We start from the raw sequence: 22,981 nt of genomic DNA on the forward strand, positions 1-22,981 counted from the left end.
CGTGTCCACCTCGTACCCCCGGAAGTCACATGGGTCATCACGGACGCCGCGATGATCTCGGACGCGCACGCTGGGCGGAGCCATCCCGGCACCGACCGCCCACCGAAAATCCACGTCATCATCGCTTTCGTCATCCGTGTCCTCCCACCGGTGACTCCGAGGGTCGTCCACCCTGCAGACATCCTGGACCCATGGCGCGATAAGCTCCCATGGGCAGTACTCTGGCCATTCGGGCTGGAGGCTGCCCACCTCCTCGCTGGAGGAACGCCGCCGTTGTTGTTGCCGCTTCTCACCCCCCTGGAAGTGACGTGGGTCCCCACGGACCTTGCGACGATCGCAGACTTGCGCGATGGGCGGAGCCCAACTCTCGTCTCCCGTGCTCTCGTCGTCGTCCGTGTCGTCCCAGTCCACGGGGAGCCTTGCCAGCAGAGCGCAGAGTTCTTGGCTCGACATGGCGAAGATCGTGGGGGTCGCATCTTCTGCGCTCGCTGCCCACGTCACTTCCTCGCTGCTGCCGACGCCAACGTCCTCGCTCCGCCCACTCACCCGCCGACGTTGTCGCTTCCGGGTTTCGCGGAGTTTCCCGGGGATGACGTCATCACGCGGCGCCGCGTACCACGGCTTCTCGGGGAGAAAACGCTCCACCAGAACGGGCGGCGCGTCTCTCCCCTGGCGTCCGCGTTCGCCGCGCCGGGCTGCGTCCTTCGCGGCGTTTCTTCTCCTCCGCGCTTTTGGGTGGGTCGCTGGCATTCTGTCACGACTACGGACTTACGGGGGAAGGAAGCGCAGAGGTCTGACATGCTGGGAAGGGGTTTTATTATAACAAACAATAAACACAAATAAAGATGGGCGCGGTGGCCGAAAACAGTTTAACATAAATCACGAACTGAAACAAACCCGTAGGCGTGTGGCGATTGCCAGAACTCAAAACACATAAAACAAAACTAGGTCAAGTTCGTGCAGCGAGTTCACGAAATTGCCAGCGACCCCGAACGGGCGGGAACTTCCGGCATTTATGGGGCGTCAGAATTGGATTCCGGTGTGGAGCCCAGCTGCAGGCAATCCTGACACTAACAAAACCGTTAATGCTGTCATTTTTATTGTATTTATTAAAAAAAAAAAACAGCAACTGTAGGCAGAAGGAACATTGCACCAAATAAATAAGTAATCACTAAAAAGAACTTTTATGCTGATTGTTTTTCTGCTGGAACCACTACAATGGTTCCAAACCAACACCTCCCCATCATTTCATCAGTATGAAAATGATAGAGATAGAGCTATCTGGAGATCCCAAAAGATCCACAGCTCTTCTTATCGTCAATTATATTTCTTTCTATCGATTTATCTTTTTTTTTTTTTTTAGAATATCAGCTTTTTCCATGTAGCCCTGTGCAACCATTTCACTACTTTGTTCCATGTGTTTTCGGATACAAATACATACTGTTCAAGTAATACAGATGAGCTGTCCATGGTGATTTCTAACCTTTAAAAAGAAAGACAAGTGCAGTTTATAGATGTTTCAAGAATATATCTTATTCTGCATCAAGCTCGCATGTAAGAAATGCAGCCAAGCTTCCATGTAGAAATACCTGGCTCCAGATGCCTCAGACTGCTGCTGTCTGTGCTCAACAAACTGTAGTCATCACCCATACAGTGCATCGCCATCTGTGTCTGAAAAGGCTTAGATGGTTACAACCAGCTTGTGTTTGGAGTGCCAGGTCATACTGGGAATACAGCAATGTGGGCTAATGGGCTACTGGACCATGGTTCACAGATACATTGCCAGATGCTGACTCACAGTTCCCAGTTTTCAAGCATCCTTATTGCACTGATGCTCAGAGTCAAAGGGTGCCATTTCAACTGGGGCGTCACATCCTCAGTCTTATTTTGATGGTGAAATGGGGAACATTCCATGCGGAACATTCTTTTCTGAACTGAGGCTTTCGGCAACTTTTCACAGCGCTTCTCGCATTCTTTGATCTTCACAATGAATCTCTTTGGAAATTCACAAAGGGACTTCAGATCCACTCAAACTCCTCCAGAGAACACAGACGGACTGCATTGTAATAAAATTATAATTGAATAACTACATCACATTTGTTTTACAGCCTTCCACATCGCTATTGTTTATTCATTCATTCTCAGTGAAATGAGATTTGATCTTGTAGAAAATAAAATAGGAAATCACTCATGACGGGGATTTCCATTAAAATGCATTAAAATGGGGTTTTGAGACACTGATTAATTCAAAGAGATTTGGGGCTTTAGTCGTGTGCAGTTTAAGTAATCTAGAGACACACTGAGACCTCAGAGTTACAGTGACATTAAATTGAAATGGAATTAAATTGAAACTTAAATTAACTCTTTCAAATCTCAGTAAACCGGCCCCATATACAGTTAGTTGGGGAAGCAAAAACGAGCCTGTTGGTCTTATATAGATTTGATGTTATAGAAATTTTGTAGAAAGTGATTCTTTCCCCCTAGAAGCCTGAGGGAGGTCAGGTTTGTCCTTTACCTTTTAAACGGTAAATTGGCTGTTGTTTTACGATACTCAGAACCGGCAGCCCTGCAGGAGGACATGTCATTAAGCTTGTCTGTTCACTTTAACCTTTTACCGTGGAGGTTAATGTCAGCACGAGTCATTAACTATTTACACCAAGAGACTTACAGAGCTTAGTATATCAATCACTCACTATGAAAACATAATGAATGACCTTTTGGTTGATGGTTGTAATGGAGAGCACAGTGGAGGAATCGCATGCTCACATCTTAACTATCTGAAAAAGAAAATTAAAAAGAAAAATTGCAGTAAAGGGCCTGTTGTATTATTAAGGGAATATAAGAACAGCAAAGAGGGAAAGAGGAAATAGCTTTTCACTCTTCATTAGTCACATCCCCCCAGGTACCTCAACTTAGAGCCACTGGGCTGGTGGTGACAGCGAAGAAAGAACACAGAGACAAAAAAAAAAAAAAAAAAAGAAAAAAGGTAAAAAGACATGGGAACAAACAGACCAGAGACAAATATTAAGTGAAGGCCTGATGCCTTCAGAGGCTTGTTGCCGGAGAGCGATCACCTCCTTCAAGACGGACTGCGATGCTGATAGGGGATCATGTCGCATAAAAGCAGATTGTGCATTATAAATATTTATTGCACGTCGGTGAGGACAGGCAGCTGTGGGCTCGTGTTCATTACCGCCGTGCGCTCGCGGCCAGAGGGAAGGACTCGGTCTGGTGCTGGTAAGCAGACAGACACATTGATAATGAACAGCATTGCTGAATGCATCTGGCGTACCATTACTTGCCCCTTACTGCCCAGAGATCCTAATGAGTTTGCACAGGACTTTTTTTTTTTTTTTTTTTTGGGCTAGTCTCCGTGTGTGAGTCAGAGGGAGAGAGATGGCAGGAAGCTAAAGCAGGATGTGCTCATGTCTGAGTGTGTAGTGGATATAGTGTGTGTGTGTGTATGCACAGCTGGTGACTGAACATTTGTGCCCAACATTCCAGACCTTAATGGGCATTCTGTGATGCATCGGATTCATAATTGTGGCTACGATGTGAGGTCATTATTTCTTCATTAGTGCCCAGCAGCCTCAAGTAAACCAAACAGCTCTTCATCGTCCAGGCGCATCCGAGAAGTGAGATGAAGTAGGTCGACGCGTGGCCACAATAACTCATTAGCACTGAGAGGTCCACACACTTACAAACACACGCAGCAGCGAGGCCACCAACGCGCATATTAATAAAAGCGTGAGCTCAAAATGCGCTCGCATGATGCTGAGGGAAACATGAGACACGTGCACAAGCCACTAATGGAGTGAAAGGAGACAACATGTGACTCAGACCGGTGATTCTCCTCAGCCTGCGTCCCTCGACGAACGAAACTAGCCCTTTGCTCTGGAGAATACTGATGGCTCTGTCATAGAGACACAGATAGATTGTGTAGAAAATGCTAATCGACTCGGACTGTCCCCCATCCGCTGTCTTCCCTCAGTGACAGAAACAGTCAGTTTACTTTGCAAGCCAGGCCTCGTCCTCCCAGAATAAAAAAAAATACAATGGCATGTCTTTTGTTTAACTGTGACAGCTTTAAAATTATTTTATAAAAAACAGAATATAGCTGCATTACCTGCTCCTACAAAAAACTTGCATACCCTGCACACCACAGGAATCATCACCACAGGCAATTGCTCCTTATTATTTTGTAATTGCATTTTATTAATGCTGTAATCATGTGGAATGAGCATATGCAAAGACATTCAGGACCTACCCTATGGTTCTATTAACTTGGCTGCCTTGAACACAGCTGCCCTCCTATACATATAGGTGTTTCGCATTTACTGAGGACTGTCACTGAAACTAATGATCATTTTACAACACTTTGAGTTGTAAAAAAAAGATGAACAAGCACATTTATTCCCTGTGCCCCTTTGTTAAGTTTTGATTGAGGTTCAGCACCTTCAGACTACAAACAGCAGAAATACACACACATAAACACACCCTGAAGCACCAACAGGGGGTGCTCACTTTCCTATGCTGGTCTAAAGTCAGTCCAAACTATATCAGAGACTAGTTTAGGCTAGGCTAAAAAAAAGATGAAAATAATTGAAAACAACAATAATAAAAATAAAAATTGAGTGCATTTTGTTTCAGATTCAGAGAGCCAGTTTCCATAGCTCCGGAGCACTCACTCGTTTAACGTCCTTTCCAAACGTCTCACTGTAGCTCGTTCCTAGGATCTCAAACTGCACGTGGGAGTTGGCACCTTCATTACGGAAATCCATGGTTCCAGTGAGGCCGGTTATGCGTCCCTATGGCAACAGAAATGGACTAAACGTTAGATAATGAACTGTCTAAATGAATGAACATCATATTTACTTCAGACCCAATGTCTGAAGTCACTTGTTCACCGCTGTCACTTGTTCACCAATTCAATACTGAGAGCCTGGAGAGTCGATATTCTACGGGTTTCTTTTCTTTTCTGGGCCAAATCCCAAATAACGAATTGCTCATACAAACTATGTAGAGCATGGGGTGTCCAATAACATCCACAAAGCTCTGCTGTGTGTGCAGGAATTAGGAATTTAGTTTTTCAAATCAATTAATTAGCAAACTAATAGGCAATTTGCAGGGAAAACGTAAATGCCTACCAGCCCTGGACAAGTTCAGCAACTTCAAGGCACTTGCTGTTTATACATCAGTAATTTCAATTAAACAATATACATATGAAAAAATGTTTGCCAATTTTGCACTTTATTTGTATAAGCAATATTTTAAAAAATACCATCCTAAGATGTTTCTATGGTACTTGGAAACATCATATGGAACATCATGGAACACCCAAAAGCTATTCTAATCTTGCACATCTGCAAGAAACTAAGTTAATCTGTTAATAAAGATTAGATAATAAATCAATATTCTTTGCTCCATTCATAATGAAACTGTGTTGCACAGAATGAACTAAGAATATTTGTTTTTCGAATAAGTGGAGACATTAAGTGGAGTTCACATTTAATTCAGAGTGTGCAGTGCCCACACTTGTCCCGTGTGTTATAAATCAATACTCAATTTGCTGGTAAAACATTTTGAAGGTAACATTTAAGTATAAACTTCTTGCATCTCAGTATAATAAGACACTACTGGAAACTGCTAAGGGCATTTAATAAAAAGCTCTACAAAATGACAACTTGACAAGTGTCTCAGCAAAGTATTGCTTATGTGTTTTTAGTAACATGCACACTTTTCAAAGAATATTAACATTTAGATGAACAAAGCTCTTAGCCCTTTCCTTGGAATAATTTTTCCTCTCAATTGCCAGAGAAAAATCACGTTATGACACATCCATTATCTTTGTCTACAGTTGAAAAAAATGAGCCAAATGAAATCAGGAATACTTAAGCTAACCAAAGTGTTTATGCATTCTTTTACTCATTAAAGTGTGTACTCAATATGCTGATCCATTAATTTTGCTTGGTCACATATTAATTGATTAAGTAGGTTCACAGGGAATCCTACCACTTTTTCTTTAAAACATAAAAAAACTAAATTAGTTAATTTAGACACTTGATGCACATTATTTACATTTATGGCATTTATCAGACGCCCTTGTACGGGGCGAATTACAATCAGTAGTGACAGGGACAGTCACCCTAGAGACACTCAGCCACTCACATAGCCACTCACCTTTTGTATTGTGTCAAGCATGGACCAGCCGCCATTCCAGGGCTTGGTTGACTTCCTCATGCAATTAAGGCTGGCCATGCTATGCCACTTCCTGTCCTCAAGTTTCCTATAGAAAGCATTGGCCAGCATCAGGACGCTATCATACAGGTACAGGTTGGACACCTTAGGGAACAAACAAAAAAAAAAAAGTTAAATAGAAAACTGAAAAAGCTCAAAATGTGAAAGCAGTTTTCTTTTGTTTGTTTCAACACTGTGTGCTGGATCTTTTTCAAGTCTGCCTTCATGCTACTATGCAAGTGACTTTGACCTTTATTCCTCCTCCATAGCTTTTGAGGCAAGTTGTCACATTTGAGACTGTATAAATGCTGTGTTGATGTGCACCGGTATGAATGAACTTGTCTCCAAGGACGCCACCACACATTAGCACACCAATGTGTTTGAAGACAGAGGAGGAATCTGCTCTGTGTCAGAATGAAGAAAACAGCTAATTAAATGGCACGTCTCTGTGTACAGTTTCTAATAAATGGGTATGTATGATTCAAAAGGTACAGTTCTTTTCACTCTGTCAATAAAAACCTAATAAAATCTCATATTGAAAATGGAAGAATCTTAATTTTTCATTTAATTACTGTGAGGTGAAAGGGAAGGCCAGAGGTGATCAGACGCATTAGATCTCTTTCGGGAGATTTTGTTTAAGTCAGTGAGAGAGATGATGCAAGGGCAAAGTGACAGAAACCTGAGGGTGTCAGAGAGCTGGCCAGAGCATAGAGTGCAATTGCTTAATACAGTACATTTAAATGTTCATGGCAATTGAGAAATTTCCTTGATTTTATTAAATGAACATCAAATACATGAAAGCTGGAAAAAACTGTTACTGAATTAAAGTTCTGCATACATAAGATAAGATAAGATAAGATAAACCTTTATTAGTCCCACAAGTGGGAAATTGCAATTGTCTTGGCAGAAAGTGGATAGAAGCAGAAGGTAATAGCAGCACAAAAAATAAGATAAATATGTATCTGTATATATCTACAAATTTATAATTTAAACAATTTACAATTGAACAAAATGTACCGAAGTGTGTTTGTTTGTCTGTGTGTGTGTGGTCAGCTGTGAGGTCTTTGTTATAGAGTCTGACAGCGGTTGGAAGAAAAGACCTTCTGAACCTCTCCTTCCCACATCGTGGGTGCAGTAGCCTGCCACTGAAGGAGCTGCTCAGTGCTGTCAGAGTTTCCTGCAAGGGGTGGGAGATGTTGTCCAACAGGGATGACAGCTTAGCCACCATTCTCCTTCCAGATCAGCCTGTTCAGAGTGGTCCATTATCAGTGGTTGGGACAATGGTCAAATGACTGGCTTAACTGACTGACTTCATTGTTGCAGGTTGAGGAAACAGACCCATAATCAAAGGTTCGAATCCTACCAAGATGAGACTGAGGAAACTACCGTCCCCACACTCATGACTGTCCACTGCTCACTAAGCTGATCGGTAAAATGCAGAGGATATTGTTGTGTGCACCGTGTGCTGTGCTGCAGTGTTTCACAATGAGTCACTTCACTTCACCAGTGTCAGGATTGGCTGCAGCTGGAGACACACATGGGCCCAATCAGCACAGTGGATAAAAGGAGCTTTGGGCTGTGACATTCTTTGTGGACGATGTATGTATGTGCATAGTCTTTTGAGTTCAGCCAATCGCCATACGCCTGCGGGTTTGTTTGTGTTTTTCACCTTTTGTTTTCCCTGTTTTTGGCTATCGCGCCATTTTGATTTGTGAAAAAATGTAAAATTTATCAAAGTAAAGTACTCAATTGGTAGAACTGTCAGGCAATGCAGTCAGTCTCCTCCAGATGAAACCTATCAACCACCTCATTACCAAGTGTGACTTGCAGATATTAAGTTTTTTTAGTAATTAATTCCACTATTTTATAAGTAAACATAGGGGAAGCCAATGAAGCAGTGCAGCCAGCAAACGGTGATGCTAATCCTGTGAGGCTAGTAATGTCAAGTAAAGCAGGATTACACTGTCAATCCAAACATTTGCATATTACATAGTGAAACCAGACATCATGGCTACAGGGCCGCGGTGCAACACAAAAACAACAACATGAGATGACACAGGCACAGACAGGACAGCACAGAACAGAGTACAAGTGCAAATGAGCGCAAGACAGGACAGCACACAATGCAGCAGTCAAAGCAAAGGCAGCACTAGTGTTTTGGAGTGCAAACAATGATTTAGGCTGGCATATGTTGAATAATAGCAGTACTTGTTATGTGCAAAGTAGCAAATACAGATGTAATTAATCTGCGCAAAGAAAGAAAAGAAGCAGTGGAATATTATGAAAAATGTACGGTATTATGAAATGTAATTTAGAGGATGGACAGTGTGGGTGGCGGTTCAGATCAGTGATTTGCGTGTGTGTGTGTGAGTTTGTGTAGCTCATTTCTCAGGCCTTGTGCAAGTAAATTGTTTTCCATCCTGGCAGTGAAAGCTAAAACTGGAGGGAGCAGAAAGTGTGGGATGGGTGGGGCGAGGGTCCTTCGCAATGTACAATGCACAATGCACAGTGTAGTGTCTATTATTTTTAACCAGCTCACAAGAAGAAGGACCGCTGCACAACACTGAGCTACAAAGTCAAATGGTATTCATAAAACAAATGAGGAAGGAACTGTTACAAAAATGCATTTTGGAAAAGACATTCTTAGACACACACACACACACACACTCACACAGACATTTACATCACAGACTCCCACTGTTGCATTGGGCAGTTTGACAGACTTAAACATGGGTTTTTAGAAGAGGGGTAATTCAAAAGCAAAGTTTTTCACAGCTCTGCTGCTCTCCGACAAACAGCTTACTACTGACTGCAGACAGTGATTGCAGCTCTGTTTATGGCAGGAGCATCCAGTTCCATCCAGAAATGCAGCATCTGAAGGTTTCTGCTCCTGTTCTGTTCCATAACTACTGATGTGCAAACAAAGTAGAAAACCTTTTGATGATTTTATAAAAGAAGTTCAAAAAAGATACAAAAAGGACTGTACATCACAGGGTCATCTTCTTAGATTTACAAGTACCATCTCCTCCAGAAACTCCTTTGGGCCTGTATTTCATTGATAGCAACCTTGTTGGGTTTGGCATTGTCAAGACAAAGATAAGATTCAGACAGAAAAATGCTTCACAGATATTCATGGGAATTAAAATGACAACTCAAGTCCTAACCCTTGCAAATAAACAAAGAGTAAATTTGGTTGCAAGAATTGGCAAGAGTTTCTTTTGACAGAAGGAAGACAATCCTCTGATTTAAAATATCAAACACTAGATTGTTTGAAGGGGGTCAGTCTTAAGAACTGTATCCAATTAAACAAATTATTTAGCTCATTTTTTTCCTTTTTTTTAAATATTAAAAACACTAAATTGATATGCTAATAGCCTTCAGTTACTGTTTTCGTCAAATAACATGCAACATTAAAGTCAGTCAGTTTAACCAGTCATTTGAAAATCAATTTCAGACCATTTCAGTGATTGACATTGTTACATGGAGTGTTTTTTCCAACTGCAATTACAATATATCGGATAAAGCCATTGACCTAAATAGGATTAATTTTACTGCAAGGCCAGTGTGCTGTGACTGATGTTCATGTAGACAGAAGCACCTAAACCTTGAAAAAAAACATGAAAAGACAAACATTTCTCTGCACATCAGTACTTGCTTTCAAATGGGCCTGAGAACACTTTGGGGGTTAACATTATTAATAATAACATTATTTATTACTAATATTAATGATAATAAAATTATAATCACTATTAACAAACGTCACTTTTGATGTTTGCTTTTTGGCTCTGTCAAAGCAGACGGTTCAGTCCCCTGTGCATGCAGAAAACTCTCCTGCCACATGCACATTTTTTCCTTATGGTATTGTGGTTGAATTAATGCTTATAATCACTGCTATAATCAACCTCTCCTCCATCTTGGTTTCTGAGCCCACTGTGTTGCCTTGTTGCGCAGAGGTGAAATGTCCTGCGCTATTTGCTGCATGGCTGGCTGCTTTGCACGGTGCTGGGCGCTTTGCTGGATTCAGGGAACATGCCATAATAATAAAAAAATAATAAAATTCACAGAGCAGTGCCATGCTTGCCACGTTCAGTCTGCAAAATGACTTAACAGTGGAGAGAATCAAATCCGCTGAGATAATTGAAAGCTTTGGTGATTTCAGTGACATTTATTATAGATGGAGGTGGATGATTTGGTTTAAACTTTGTTTAAATTGATTATATTGGTGTCAGTTTTTGCTCTAAAGGCCTGAATCGGGCATTTATTCAGATTTAAAGGAAATTTCAAGGTATCGTGAAAAATAGAGTGTTGTGATATACCTCAAAAATATTACAATATTATTTTTAGTTCATAATGCACAACCCTGCTTGGTACTGTAGATATTTGGTATTTGAAACTCTTTCCTTCAAAACCCGTAACGGTACCAGTGCCAAGTGAGCTGGAGAGCCTGTGTCTCAGTGAAACATTTGACAAATGTACTGGAAGTAGTGTGAATAGCATCCCCCTGGGACACAAATAAACTCAGGTTTCCCATATCTGGTGGATATATCCATGTCATTGACCCAATAATTAAAAAAAGGGAAGTGATTATCATTGTGAAACACTGCAGCACAGTGACGATGAAATGTGTCCTCTGCTTTTTTAACCACCACCCTAAGTTAGCAGTGGGCAGCCATGACAGGTGCCAGGGGAGCAGTGTGTGGGGACTGTGCTTTGCTCAGTGGCACCTCAGTGACACCATGGTGGATCGGGATTCAACCCTTCTGATTATGGGGCTGCTTCCTTAACCACTAGGCCACCAGTGCCCCCACTGCATGGCAACTGCCAAAGGGAGCTCCGTGTTTCTCAGCCATAATGAAATGAACTGAGGTTAAAGATACATTGCTCCAGGTGAGGCATGAACTCACACTCTCGGCATAACTCATCAGAAACTGCGTTATAAGTACCACACGCTAACCATTTGTGCCACTGGAGCTGCATCTGCTTATAAACTTTGTTTAAAAGCACTGCAATGCAGTGGTCCATCAGCTTTTTTCATTTGGCCGTGCAGGTTATAAATTTTGATGTCTAGCCTACTGAAAACAAATCGGCCTTTTCAGGTTTATGATGAAAACTTGCTTGAAAAAGGGGCTGTAAATTAAATATTGGACGAATCCCATATGCTGCACTATTAAACTGTCTTAATGTGGTATACTTTATCATGTGCAGCACAAGAAGCAGGCTTAATGTCAAGTGCACAAATCCTTCTGACAAATAGAATTGTGGGGTTTGAATTCAATTAGAACACTGCAACCACCCCAAAGTGTCATATTGTTTTATGAATCCTGATTAATGGCAAAAGTTATTTAAACACCATACACAACCGTCTTGTTTAGGATGCATGAACAAAATTGATTATGATATTTTTTGCCTTAAGGAGTGTAGTCAATGCCGTAAATAAACAATATAACACTTTAACTTATCATACATGACTTATTATATAGCACTACTGAGGGATTTTTTGTTAGTTTCTTTAGCACCACTTTGCCAAAGGCATAGCAGGAGGTGTAAATGTTAATGAATCGGGACTGTTGTAGTAGTATTTTGGAATTGTTCTGTTTGTAGAAAGATTTGTATTTGAAAGTTGAGACTAGAGGGTTCTGAATTTTTAACATTCGCGCGTAATTCAACTATGCCTGAGTAAACAGTGTTCCATTCAGTGGAATCCTTAAAGTCCAGGTTGCATCATCCATTCAAATGCTTCATCTGTCACATTCCTAAACACACCGGTGCCAAACATTTCAGCAGTAAGTCATTAGGTTGCACCCCAGTTTTCTGTCACTTTTTAGGGCATCACACAGCAGCCAGAATAATGATTCTCGTCTGTATTTTGACAATGATCAAGCCGTTCACTTCTGCCTGGCATTACCTTAAATTTACTATTGTAAACAACGAAGTGAAAGGCAGACATTCATTTCCTAAGGGAGTGTGCAACTGGGTGACAAGCCACATGGGTTGAAATCTCATGGAATTGAATTAACAATGTTTCCTTAACTGTCTTAACATTAAGAGTGACAACAGTATTGAACTGACTGAAATGAGTTGATGCTCCATTTCATCAAGCCCATTATTAGATGCCACTTGTCACTCTTACAGAAAAGATATGCAAGGGAACCTGAGGCATTGATTTCCTGAAAGTTAAACATTTTAATGCACAGTTGTATAGAATTATAAAGCCCAGTTGGGCAGTTAGTGTAAAAAATACCATTTGATTTTAATTACCATACATAAAATGAAACAGCAATTCAATGTACCCTCACAAATACTGATCATATGTTTAGGAAATGCCACTATGATGTCACAATGGTCTTATTAATTATTATTCTGACTTATTATGTTGTTTACAGAGACAATAACACATAAAATATGTATGATCAATGCTGCTTAGGGTTATTATACGCATGGCAGAGGTTATAAATGCATATTAAACCAAATATTTGGCAATCATTCGTTTCAATAAAAGTGAGGTGTCACTGACAGGAAAGTTGGTTACAGCAGATTTCATCTTGTTCAGTACTGTGTGAAGTGTTTTTGATTCGACAGACCTCCAGAGACTGCAAGTAGCCCTCCTGTGGATCACAGAGCAGGGATGATATGCGGTGGTTGTTCCTCATACAGCGGATGTTGGTGTCTCTCCACAGGGGGAAGATCTGTCGGATGACAGTCATCCTGCCCAGGGCACTGTGGACCAGCTCCATAATCTCTGCATCACTCACTTCCTGTATGAAATGACAGAATTGTCACATCCATTGTACCAGCAATCTGTGACAGACTGAGTGGCCAACTCCTGTGAGTTGCTCTAAAACCAAGTGACATCACAGACTGCAAGGATTGTTCTTGTGCATTATTTAAACTTAAAGGCATCCAAAACACCACTCAGGCAAAAGTAATATTCATTTAAAATTTGACATTCACTGTACTGAAAAACCAATCTCCATGTAACAACCTTTTAATTCTAAAAGTTATGGCAAGATGGGTGCCCGAAAATGTCTGTGGTAATTTCCTTGGAAAAAGTTAATTAGACTTGGAGGCCGGAGGGTGCCTTTGATGCTAATTACCAAAGGGAACAAAGAAAGAGAGCACTGTTCTTATTCTAGTGCCGGAGGGAACCCAGACACCTTAAAAAAATGGCTGGATCTACGTTTACTCCTGCTTGGGCTAATCTTAGAAGCTAATACACAGATTTATATGTCATTGCTACATATTAACTACTGGAATGTTCATTAATTAATCATCAACAACATGTAACAACATGTTACACAAACAAAACATCCATGTCATGGATTGTAAATTTCAATGATAATAAGGGTAGTCCAAAAATATTAGAAAAATGATTTGGTAAAGTTTACTTATGATGCAGTTTTCTGAGATAATTAGAGACCGTCTGATATAAGGCTTTGAATACAAGTAAAAGCAGGATATATCAATTGAATAAAATCCTGGAAGTAAGCATCACATCATTTATCAAAAGTTTTTTGTTTGTGAATGTAAATTGTGGAGAAAAGAAATCTTTTAAATATCAAAGAAATATGTAACCTTTAACTTTATGCCATTTCATAATCAGATCATCTTCTGCTTAATCAATAACTGCTCTCTGAATTAAGATTTTGTCATGTCTCAGGATTGTGGCATAAAAATATGTTAACCAAAAACTCCATGAGGGCCAAAAAGAACAGAAAAGAAACTACACAAATAACCCAAAGGTGTGTGGCAATAGCCAAGAAAATGAAAACATATTAAAGGTGCGTAGTCAGAGTCCATGGTAATGCAGAAGCATTGTCTGTTCCCTTTAAACAGGGCCATGATCATGGATTGGTCCTTGATTATTGCCCTGCTGTTGTAGTGATTGGTGCTGGCTGTGAGCCCAGACAGATTTTTTTGTGTCCCATTAGATTTGTGTATTTGTGAGTATTGTTTACAAGCACAAACAAAACCAATTATCTATTTCTAACATTAAATGCAAAAACATATTATTTCCAGTGATACATTTGGCTTCTCTACTCATATAGTATAACATCATTCCCATTTAATCATAAATTTGTGGAATATCCATAGCTAGTCATGTGAAAATGTTGTGACCTGACTCGGCGGGGTGCCCAGACTCCATGTTCCTGTCAGGATTTTTGATGTTGATTATGTGTGTTCTTGGTGCCCTGATTGTGTGCGCCTGGTGTTAAGAGTATAAATGTGTCCTCATTGTGTCTCAGCGGGTCATTGTATTTGATGTAGTCCTGTGTGTAGATCTCTGTAGCTTTAATCAGAGTTAGTAATTTGGATCAATATATTTTTGTATGATATTTCACTTGAGTTGATGTATAATTAGCATTTCTTGGTGAAGTGTATATTAATGATGAAGTGTAATGAAGACAACCTAGCTTTTGTCTCCCTATTGAGCTCCCAATGAGGTAGGACAAATTGTGTTTGTATGCTTCTAAAGATACCGGAATTGGATGTGCGTTTGTGAATAGCAACATGCTAAATAACTGTTATAATATATTGAGTTTGTATTTGTATAAATTTCTCTTTGTGTTTGCTAATTTCTACATTGTCTATTTTATCTTAGTTTTCACAGCATATTGAAGATTCAATAAATTCCTGTGAAAAACGGAACTGCTAAGGGGAGCTGCAATGCTTAAGTGTCATGTGTGAAGTAAAACCTGCTATGTCTTGCCACCGTGACAGAAAAATGCATTATTATTAAGAAAATGCAAGTGAAATGCATGTATGCATTGCAAGTAATGAATACAGACATGCAGTTAAGCCCGACTACAGATCTCTTCTGATTCGCAAATATTAGTTTTGAAGAGGAAATACTGTAAAACATTATTACTACAGCTAATGAAAAATGAATGGATAATTTGTCAAATAATATTACATTCTCAAGTGGCTTATGAAACATGCCATGTTCATGCGCATGCATGCAATACAAAGAGTGATAAATCACACAATGTTACCACCTTGCTTGACTTCAAAAATGTATTTGTCACTGGACCTACTGACTACTGCCAATAATAAATATTTCATCACTACATTCGGGTGCTCATTTATTGTGTATGAGGCCTTCATAACCACCTACAAATAAAGAGTGGCATTGGATTCAATAATAGATTCACAAAAGTGTTCTGTGCTTTTTTTTTTTACTGACAAAGCCTATATAAAAGTGCCAAGATATTGACCTTCACTAAAAGATCCTGCTTCATTCTGCACTGTACCACTGAGGTATATTTGACATCACTGAATGGAAAAATTAATTACTTGATACACTGCATTAATTGATTGACACACAATTAAACTGTTAAACTGGAAGCCCTTTCCATGAAAGTGAAAGTTGATTACAGCTGATTTCATTGAGAATTGGGTGAATGGTTACAGCTGAGGTGACCCAGGGAACATACAAAAGTGCAACAAGCCCTTGTTGTTGTCCTGAGGTGACCCGACCGTCTATGATGACAGGCAATATAACAAAGGATGTTTGAAATGACAGGCATTCTCTAAATACATTAATCAAATCAGCTGCAGCTGACAGATAAATTATCCCAGAGATGCAGCTCAGTCAATGTTATTAATCTTGCATGAAATATAAAACAGGGAAAAAAGAGGATCCCATGGTAATTACAGAGAAGATTTAATTAATAGTTAAGACCTCCTTTAAGGGTTATTTCCCAAGAGAGTGAGAAAGTGAGCCAAAGAGTAAGGGAGAGAGACAAAGATGTCTTTGAACATGCATTGATAGATGTGTGTACAAAACAGATGATCCAACATTTGAGTGTGGTGATATATCATACACATAATAATGATGCCTCAGCCCATTTGTTAAACCACCCCCTTCTTTTACATTTTATGTGATAGCTGTGTGCCTCTCAGCGGCAACATAAGATTGGTCGTGCTATAATTAACAGCAAACTGAGAAGATAAATCAGGCATCACTGGTGTATATACTCGACATATTTACAGTTAGCCAGAGATAGATATGGTTGTAGGAGTTGGTTGTAAGCAAATTAACAAGCTATTAAAAGCGATCCCAGACATGGCCCTAGTGACCCGAAGGCCAGTTTTTAGTAATTGATTGTGAGGTGTGGGACAGTGGATTTTCTCAGGACAAGACTGGGATAACAATGAGCACAGTAGGGACAATGGGAGTAAGAGCAGTTAAATATTTAATCCCAGTGTGGCAGAGTCACTGCACTCAACCTTGGAAATATAAAACAATGACAATTTGGATCCGATTTTCATGCTGGTGTTACTTCTGTAGCCACGTTTTAGTCAAGTGTTCACAATGATTAGACACACATAATAAAAATAACGTAAATGATAACATATTTTGTTTCATGAGCTCTCCTCTGTGAACCATTTAATCAGTGAACTATCAATGTCTCCTGAGTCAATGAGGAACTTCCTTAACAAGTCTAAACCCATATATACACGAAAATGAATTAGATTTGAAATAGACTGTAATAATGCGCTTCCAACAAACAAAGCAGTAGATTAGGAAAGAAGAGAGCTTATGGAATTGGCATCCTATAACTAAAATGCAGAGGCTGTTTATCCCATTATCACTGCAGAAATCATCACCACAGACAGCTCATGTTCCTATTCTTCAGTAACAATGTTGAATAAATCCACAGTAAGAGTGAACATATTGTTGGGGAGGTAACCCATTTTTGAGCCTGGGAAGATCCTGTTGTTTTATAAAATACACATTTGAGAAATAAGATATGGCAACAGAAACATACATATTTCAACAGTATAAATATGTATTAAAAATCCAAATTGAAATATGTTTTTTTTTTTTGGGAATGCACAGTCATTTTAATTGTGTAAGGTGTTATGTTTAGAACCTATGATAGCATGATGCCTCAGTGCCAGTAAAAATACCAGTTTTCCACCTACACCTTCTGGCATGACAGTCAGGTCTCATAGGTCATCATAGCTTTTTCAGTGTTGCTGTTGTAACTTTATTATCACTTGTGCAGTTCAACAATGAGATTTCTTGGATGCTTTATATGCTCTCTGTGAACTATGGGTTTCAGTAGGAAAGTAGCTTAACTTAATTTGGGGTTAATCAGAGTCTCTTTAATCTATTTTATGCAATCAGCGTCTTGTACAATTTATCTAATTTGCACATCTTACCGGTCACATTAAAGGTGGGAAAGGTTTTAGAATAATCTCAGGTTCTAAAAATGCCCTTGAACTTTTAAATCAGAATAAAGGTGTGGGTAAATTTGAAGTAATGGGTTACTTTCTAATTTCTGATACACAAACAATCCAGAGTGCTTTGTCCCTGTGTAATTACTCTGCATCATTAAAGCTTTGTCTAGAAGCATGTAGTTAGTTAAGGAGGAGTACTGATGAATCCCACTTTTCCAAAGTCATTTCTGTCATGCCACTCAGCAGTTCACAGGAAAAAATGATAAGTGTATGCAAATCAGCAGAGAGGCACAAACACCATGGGACTGATGAGTCTTAAACATCTTTGTGTCAAACTGTAACATGCAGGTGAAGTGACTCCGGCTCCATCAGCACATGGTAATCAGGAGGATGAGGGTGCCTATTCAAGAATGACTGAAACATAAAAGGGGCGCACGTCCATTCTCATCAGCTTTTCCACATGAGGGCATGGTGATCGGCCGCAGTTTACTGTCATTGGATAATTGCATCTTTAGTGAACTCTTTCTCTCTGTGTGTGTGTGTGTGTGTGTGTGTGTTTGTGTGTGTCTGTGCGGACCATAAAGTGTAGTAATGCATGAGCAGAAATGTGCATGATTTGCACGCAAGGAGGATGCATTGTAAGCTGTGCTAAAAAAAAATACAGCACATTTCCAACATTCATCCCACCCCTAAATTCCATGCTGCTTATTTCACAATAATCACTTAATGTATCATATTAATGGGGCCAGGCACTCATTTCTCAACAATGTTATGTATGTCCTTTATTCATGCCAAATCGTCTTCACGTTAAAATAAGACGATGACCTGTGGCCAGAGACTCATTTGGAATGCAACAAACAATAATAAATTCTTCAGCAGAGGCATGCAATTGGCGTCATAAACAAGGCTATGGAAATGAGGAAGCACATTCATTCTCTGTACTATGGAAATAGAGTTATTTTTTTACATGGTATCACAGTAATCACTTTGCATTTTGATTAGCTGGGAGTGACAATTGCTCACAAATCTATCAATCTGATCTCTTGTTTACAGTCACAACCTTCAGCCTTGGTGGAAGAAGCCTAGTGGGTAACACACTCTCCTATGAACCAGAAGATCACAAAATGGCATGTTCCAACCCCACTTACTACCATTGTGTTGTTAAGCAAGATGCTGTCTACTGATTGTAAGAGGCTCTGGTTAAAGGCCAAATACAATTAAACAAGGGTTTTTATGTTCAATGTGAAAGCTAAATCTAATCTTTACATTGTTACAACTGAAATGTAGTAAAAATAACCAGTGGTTCCACTTGGCTAAAGAAAATAAACGTTTGGGAACCACTGAAGTGAACTGTTTACGTTTATGGCATTTATCAGACACCCTTATCCAGAGCGACTTACAATCAGTAGTTACAGGGGACAGTCTCCCTGGAGCAATTTAGGGTTAAGTGTCTTGCTCAGGGACACAATGGTACTAAGCGGGATTTGAACCCGGGTCTTCTGGTTCACAGGCGAGTGTGTTACCCACTAGGCTACTACCACCCTGTATTGTGGAAAATAAAAAAAAAAAACACTGGCTATCTTATGCAATGAGTTATCGGCACTCATTTGCAAATGTTAAAAACTTGAGGCCAAAAGGCCAATATATCACTGTACAGACTTCCATCTCATTCCCTGTTGCTTATATATTATGAAAATGAATGGGGTCTTGTCACTGAGGATGCTAAAGATTCTTTCAGGAAAAACGTACACAGAAAATTATATTAGGCAGACGTTTATTGCAACATGCATAGAATTGCCCAGAACTGATTTTGGGTTTTATTCTTATACATTTTCTCTGACCTAATGATACAGCTTTTGGTCATATATTAACAACACCTAAGAGGCAGTGGCAAATGAGTGTCTGTGTGTGTGTGTGTGCGCGCTTAACTTTTAGCTTTTACATGGTGATGTTTCCTGTCTCAGATTGCATATGTGTGTGTGTGTGTGTAGCCCAATCTTATCTATGTGCTCAGCATGTTAATTAAGTTAATTAAATAATTAAGTTTTTCGCCAGTTGTTAGGCCTTGGTGGACCCCGGGTGGACCTCTGCAAGTTCTCTGTATTCACCAGATTCCTTCATGTAAGTTTGGTCACTGAATGTAGTCCAAGTTCACATAAGGTTCACCATATAACTGTGTGAAAGGTCAGAGTACGCAAAAAAAATACAAATAGTCTTACCTCATTGGCATACACCCAGTGACTGTCCTTGGATGCCAGATTTGTTTCAACAGCCTACACAAAGATGGATAGGTAGAGAGAGAGAAGGAAAAAGAGAGGGAGAGACTTAGAAGACTGACACGTTTTTTACTCAACCAGTAAGATAAGTCATACACTTCTGGCTGTGGATGCTTTCTCGGACAACAGCAAACACAGGGTTTCATCCCTCCTACCACAAGATGAAATTCAGGTTGCGTTTCCCAATAAAGCTCTCTGCAGGGATTGTACCAAAATTCTCAGCACCCAAAAATGAGTTTTGGTAAGGTGAATGGACAGCCTGTTGGGCTGGTCCTAGAGGGACCAGCAAGGCTGGTGCAACATACCCGTTTGATCCCGGTGGGCAGATCTAAACTGTGAAATAGGTTCCCGGCAAACCTGTGCATCACTGCAATCTCATGCACCATGTACATATGCAATCCACACGCAACGCAATATGTGCCATAGATAATATCGCTATGCTTGTCTTCTTCACTAAATTGGTGCCATTAGTGCCCAAATGATCCTCACTGGGCACGGGGATATGGACAGGATCATGCAGCGCACAACCCACACATCAGCGAGGGTGGAAAACCACCCCCCTCCAGGTTCCCTCCTCCAAAATAATATCCATGGTATAGCCACAGGAAAAACATGATTCGATTTTAATGCCTCCGGTTCTGGAGTCCAGCATGTTGAGCCATGTAAAACCGCATCATCTGTGATCCATTGAGGCCTCCATGGTTCACATAACCCACCAGCCTGGATGTGAAATGATACAAGGAAGCGGTCTATTGTCACAGCATGAACCTCTGAGTGGGAGTGGTAGGCCGGCACGTGAACAGAATGACACACAGGGCATGCGCTGGCTCACTGGACAGCCCAGTCAGTTAGAGAAGTGTGGTACTGAAGATCTAGATGTAGCACGAAAGGCGTAGGCAGCTAATCGGCAGAACAATGTGTTGCAGTGGGCAGCGTGCTCCATGGTGCGGAAGCTCCAATGCACTGCAGGATGCATTGGCTGTTGTTCAAATTTGATTCAGATAAAGATATCCTGAGGCATGAACATACTGTACCTACTTACAATGTATGCTGTTTTAGCTATGGGCACGGATCACCAGAGTATAAAAAAAATTTGGTGTTTGCAAGGCACTGAGAGGAAAATAAATAAATAAACTACATGGATTGCAAAAAGTACTTCTCATTAAAATAACGGAAATAAATAATAGTAACAAAAACAGGTTATCCTGTCAGACTATATATATATATACACACACACACACACACACAAACACACACATACATACATATATAGTGCAAAACATATATTGCAAAGTACAGATTGTGTGCAAAAAAGCAGTGATGTACATTTTGTGCATAAAGTGTTTTATTATTGATTGACAGCAATGGTGGTCAGCTCATAAATAAGTTGGTTGATGCTGGTTTTAGCTGGTTGTCAGGGTGCAAGTCTGAACATCACAAAATGGGCATTATGGAAGATGGGGACAGACCTATTGCTTTTGCAATCACTTTTCACATTAAGTAATTAATATCACATGTTGATTGCTTCCTAGAGCAAATGTTGTTCCTGAAAATCTGGGTCTTTTTAACGAAGTAGCTACATGAAACAATGCATGAAATAACGACTTAACATCTTTACATTCTTTAACATGCTTCATACACACACTGCTTTTTCTTTTTTATTTAAATTTCATATTTAACGATTAAATTAGATGTGCCTGCCAATTTGTCACTGGCTCACAAAGAATATGCAAATAATAGTAATAAAAACAAATCATTAATATAACAAAGTAATCAAATCAAGTAATAAAATGCAAATCATTATAAATGCAATAGTGTTTAATGAATCTGTTCAAGGCGCTTGTTAATAACACCAAATTTCAGATTGCACCCTGAGGTGTACTGGGCAATACAATAAGCCAGTGCTTTTTTCAGACTTTGAAGGAGAGTGTGCACTAGGACAGTGAAGCAGGAGAGATGGATGGAAGCATAAACTCAATCATGCATTCAGTATGGTAAGGAGGTATGGAAGCATAAACTCAATCATGCATTCAGCATGACTGACTACGTATTTTAGCATATCACAGAGATACTCAATGAATCAGAAGTTCCCAGGTCACAAATTATATGCCACTTGTCTTAAGTGCACTCACTTCACATACAGAAAATCGCACAGCTTGAGTTAAACACAATGTTTCAGGCAAACCTTATAAGACAAAGTTTTACAAAGCTTCAGGGAAACTTTGTTCCTCTTCTAATATTCATCAGACTGTTTATATTAAGTGCATTTCTGCCTCCTGCTAATGCATTTGTCCTTGCAAATGGAAATTATGTGCTTGTTTATAATGTGAGGCAGTTGGGTCTGATCCCGATGCATGTGGAAGCACATTCTGATGCCAGACATATGTAGAGCTGTCCACTTGTGATCAAATCTCCCGTTAATGCAAGACAGCCAACTATGAAGCTACTGACAATTTAGAGATGTATAGATCTGACAAAACTTTTTTGCACATAAAGCATGTAACACCTTTATTATGCAATAAATGCAATAAATTAAAATATTTTGCTGGGTGTCTGTGATTACTGAGAAAAACTGGTCTATTGCTATTATACAGTTATTTTTACCATTTGCTTGATTCTAATTTATATAAATAATACTATTACATTATTAATTATTTATGCCAGAAAGCCCTGTGTAGAGTGCCTATTTGGTAGCATCTTCCAATCATTATTCATGGAAGTGTTGAAAATTATGAATTTAATGATATTTCTCCAGATTAAAAAAAAATAATAACGTCTCTTGCCTTGCCTACTACAATTATGTGTTGCTCTGGTGAAGTTATTGTAATGCTCTCTAATTTATCCTCACTTCTCTGTTAATATGAAAATGGACACCTCATGGATTTCCATTAAAAGCATTTACAATAATGTGTCTTTATTGGTGTCTGATTAGTGTCTGTTTTTATGTCTTGAGACACAACAATGGGTCAATGGGTCTGAAAAATGTGCTCATCAGTACTCATGTCCACATGTCTGATCCAGTTTAACAAAGCTTCAAAGGGCCGGGGAATGGCACACTAAAAAAATAATACAATATTATGTCCAGTAATGACTTCTACTTCTCTTCAACTGCATGATCAGATTGAATGATCTGATTTGTCAAGGAGCAAAGAGCAAGAAAAAAATGGTGCAATTTACCTGGAACTTTCATGTTTCTTCTGGTATTACATATTTTCAATAATGTGTATTAAGTCCATACAAAAACAGTGGACCAAAGCTGAAAATCCTGATCATGAAAGTCAAAG

The 22,981-nt window shown here is 39.7% G+C and overlaps 1 protein-coding gene across 2 annotated transcripts in view; it reads right to left on the reverse strand.

Moving 5' to 3' along the window:
- grid1a (glutamate receptor, ionotropic, delta 1a) overlaps window positions 1–22,981 on the reverse strand; it is a 211,424-nt gene that overhangs the window by 31,538 nt on the left and 156,905 nt on the right. For both annotated transcript variants that reach the window (XM_028989988.1, XM_028989987.1), the window contains exons 5-8: window positions 19,641–19,694; window positions 12,819–12,992; window positions 6,181–6,342; window positions 4,689–4,808 (exon numbers count right to left, since the gene is read on the reverse strand). In XM_028989988.1, coding sequence (XP_028845821.1) covers window positions 4,689–4,808; window positions 6,181–6,342; window positions 12,819–12,992; window positions 19,641–19,694 — 510 coding nt within the window. The remainder of the gene's footprint in view (window positions 1–4,688; window positions 4,809–6,180; window positions 6,343–12,818; window positions 12,993–19,640; window positions 19,695–22,981) is intronic.

This window comes from Denticeps clupeoides, chromosome 8 (assembly GCF_900700375.1).
Source record: "Denticeps clupeoides chromosome 8, fDenClu1.1, whole genome shotgun sequence".
NCBI lineage: Eukaryota > Metazoa > Chordata > Actinopteri > Clupeiformes > Denticipitidae > Denticeps > Denticeps clupeoides.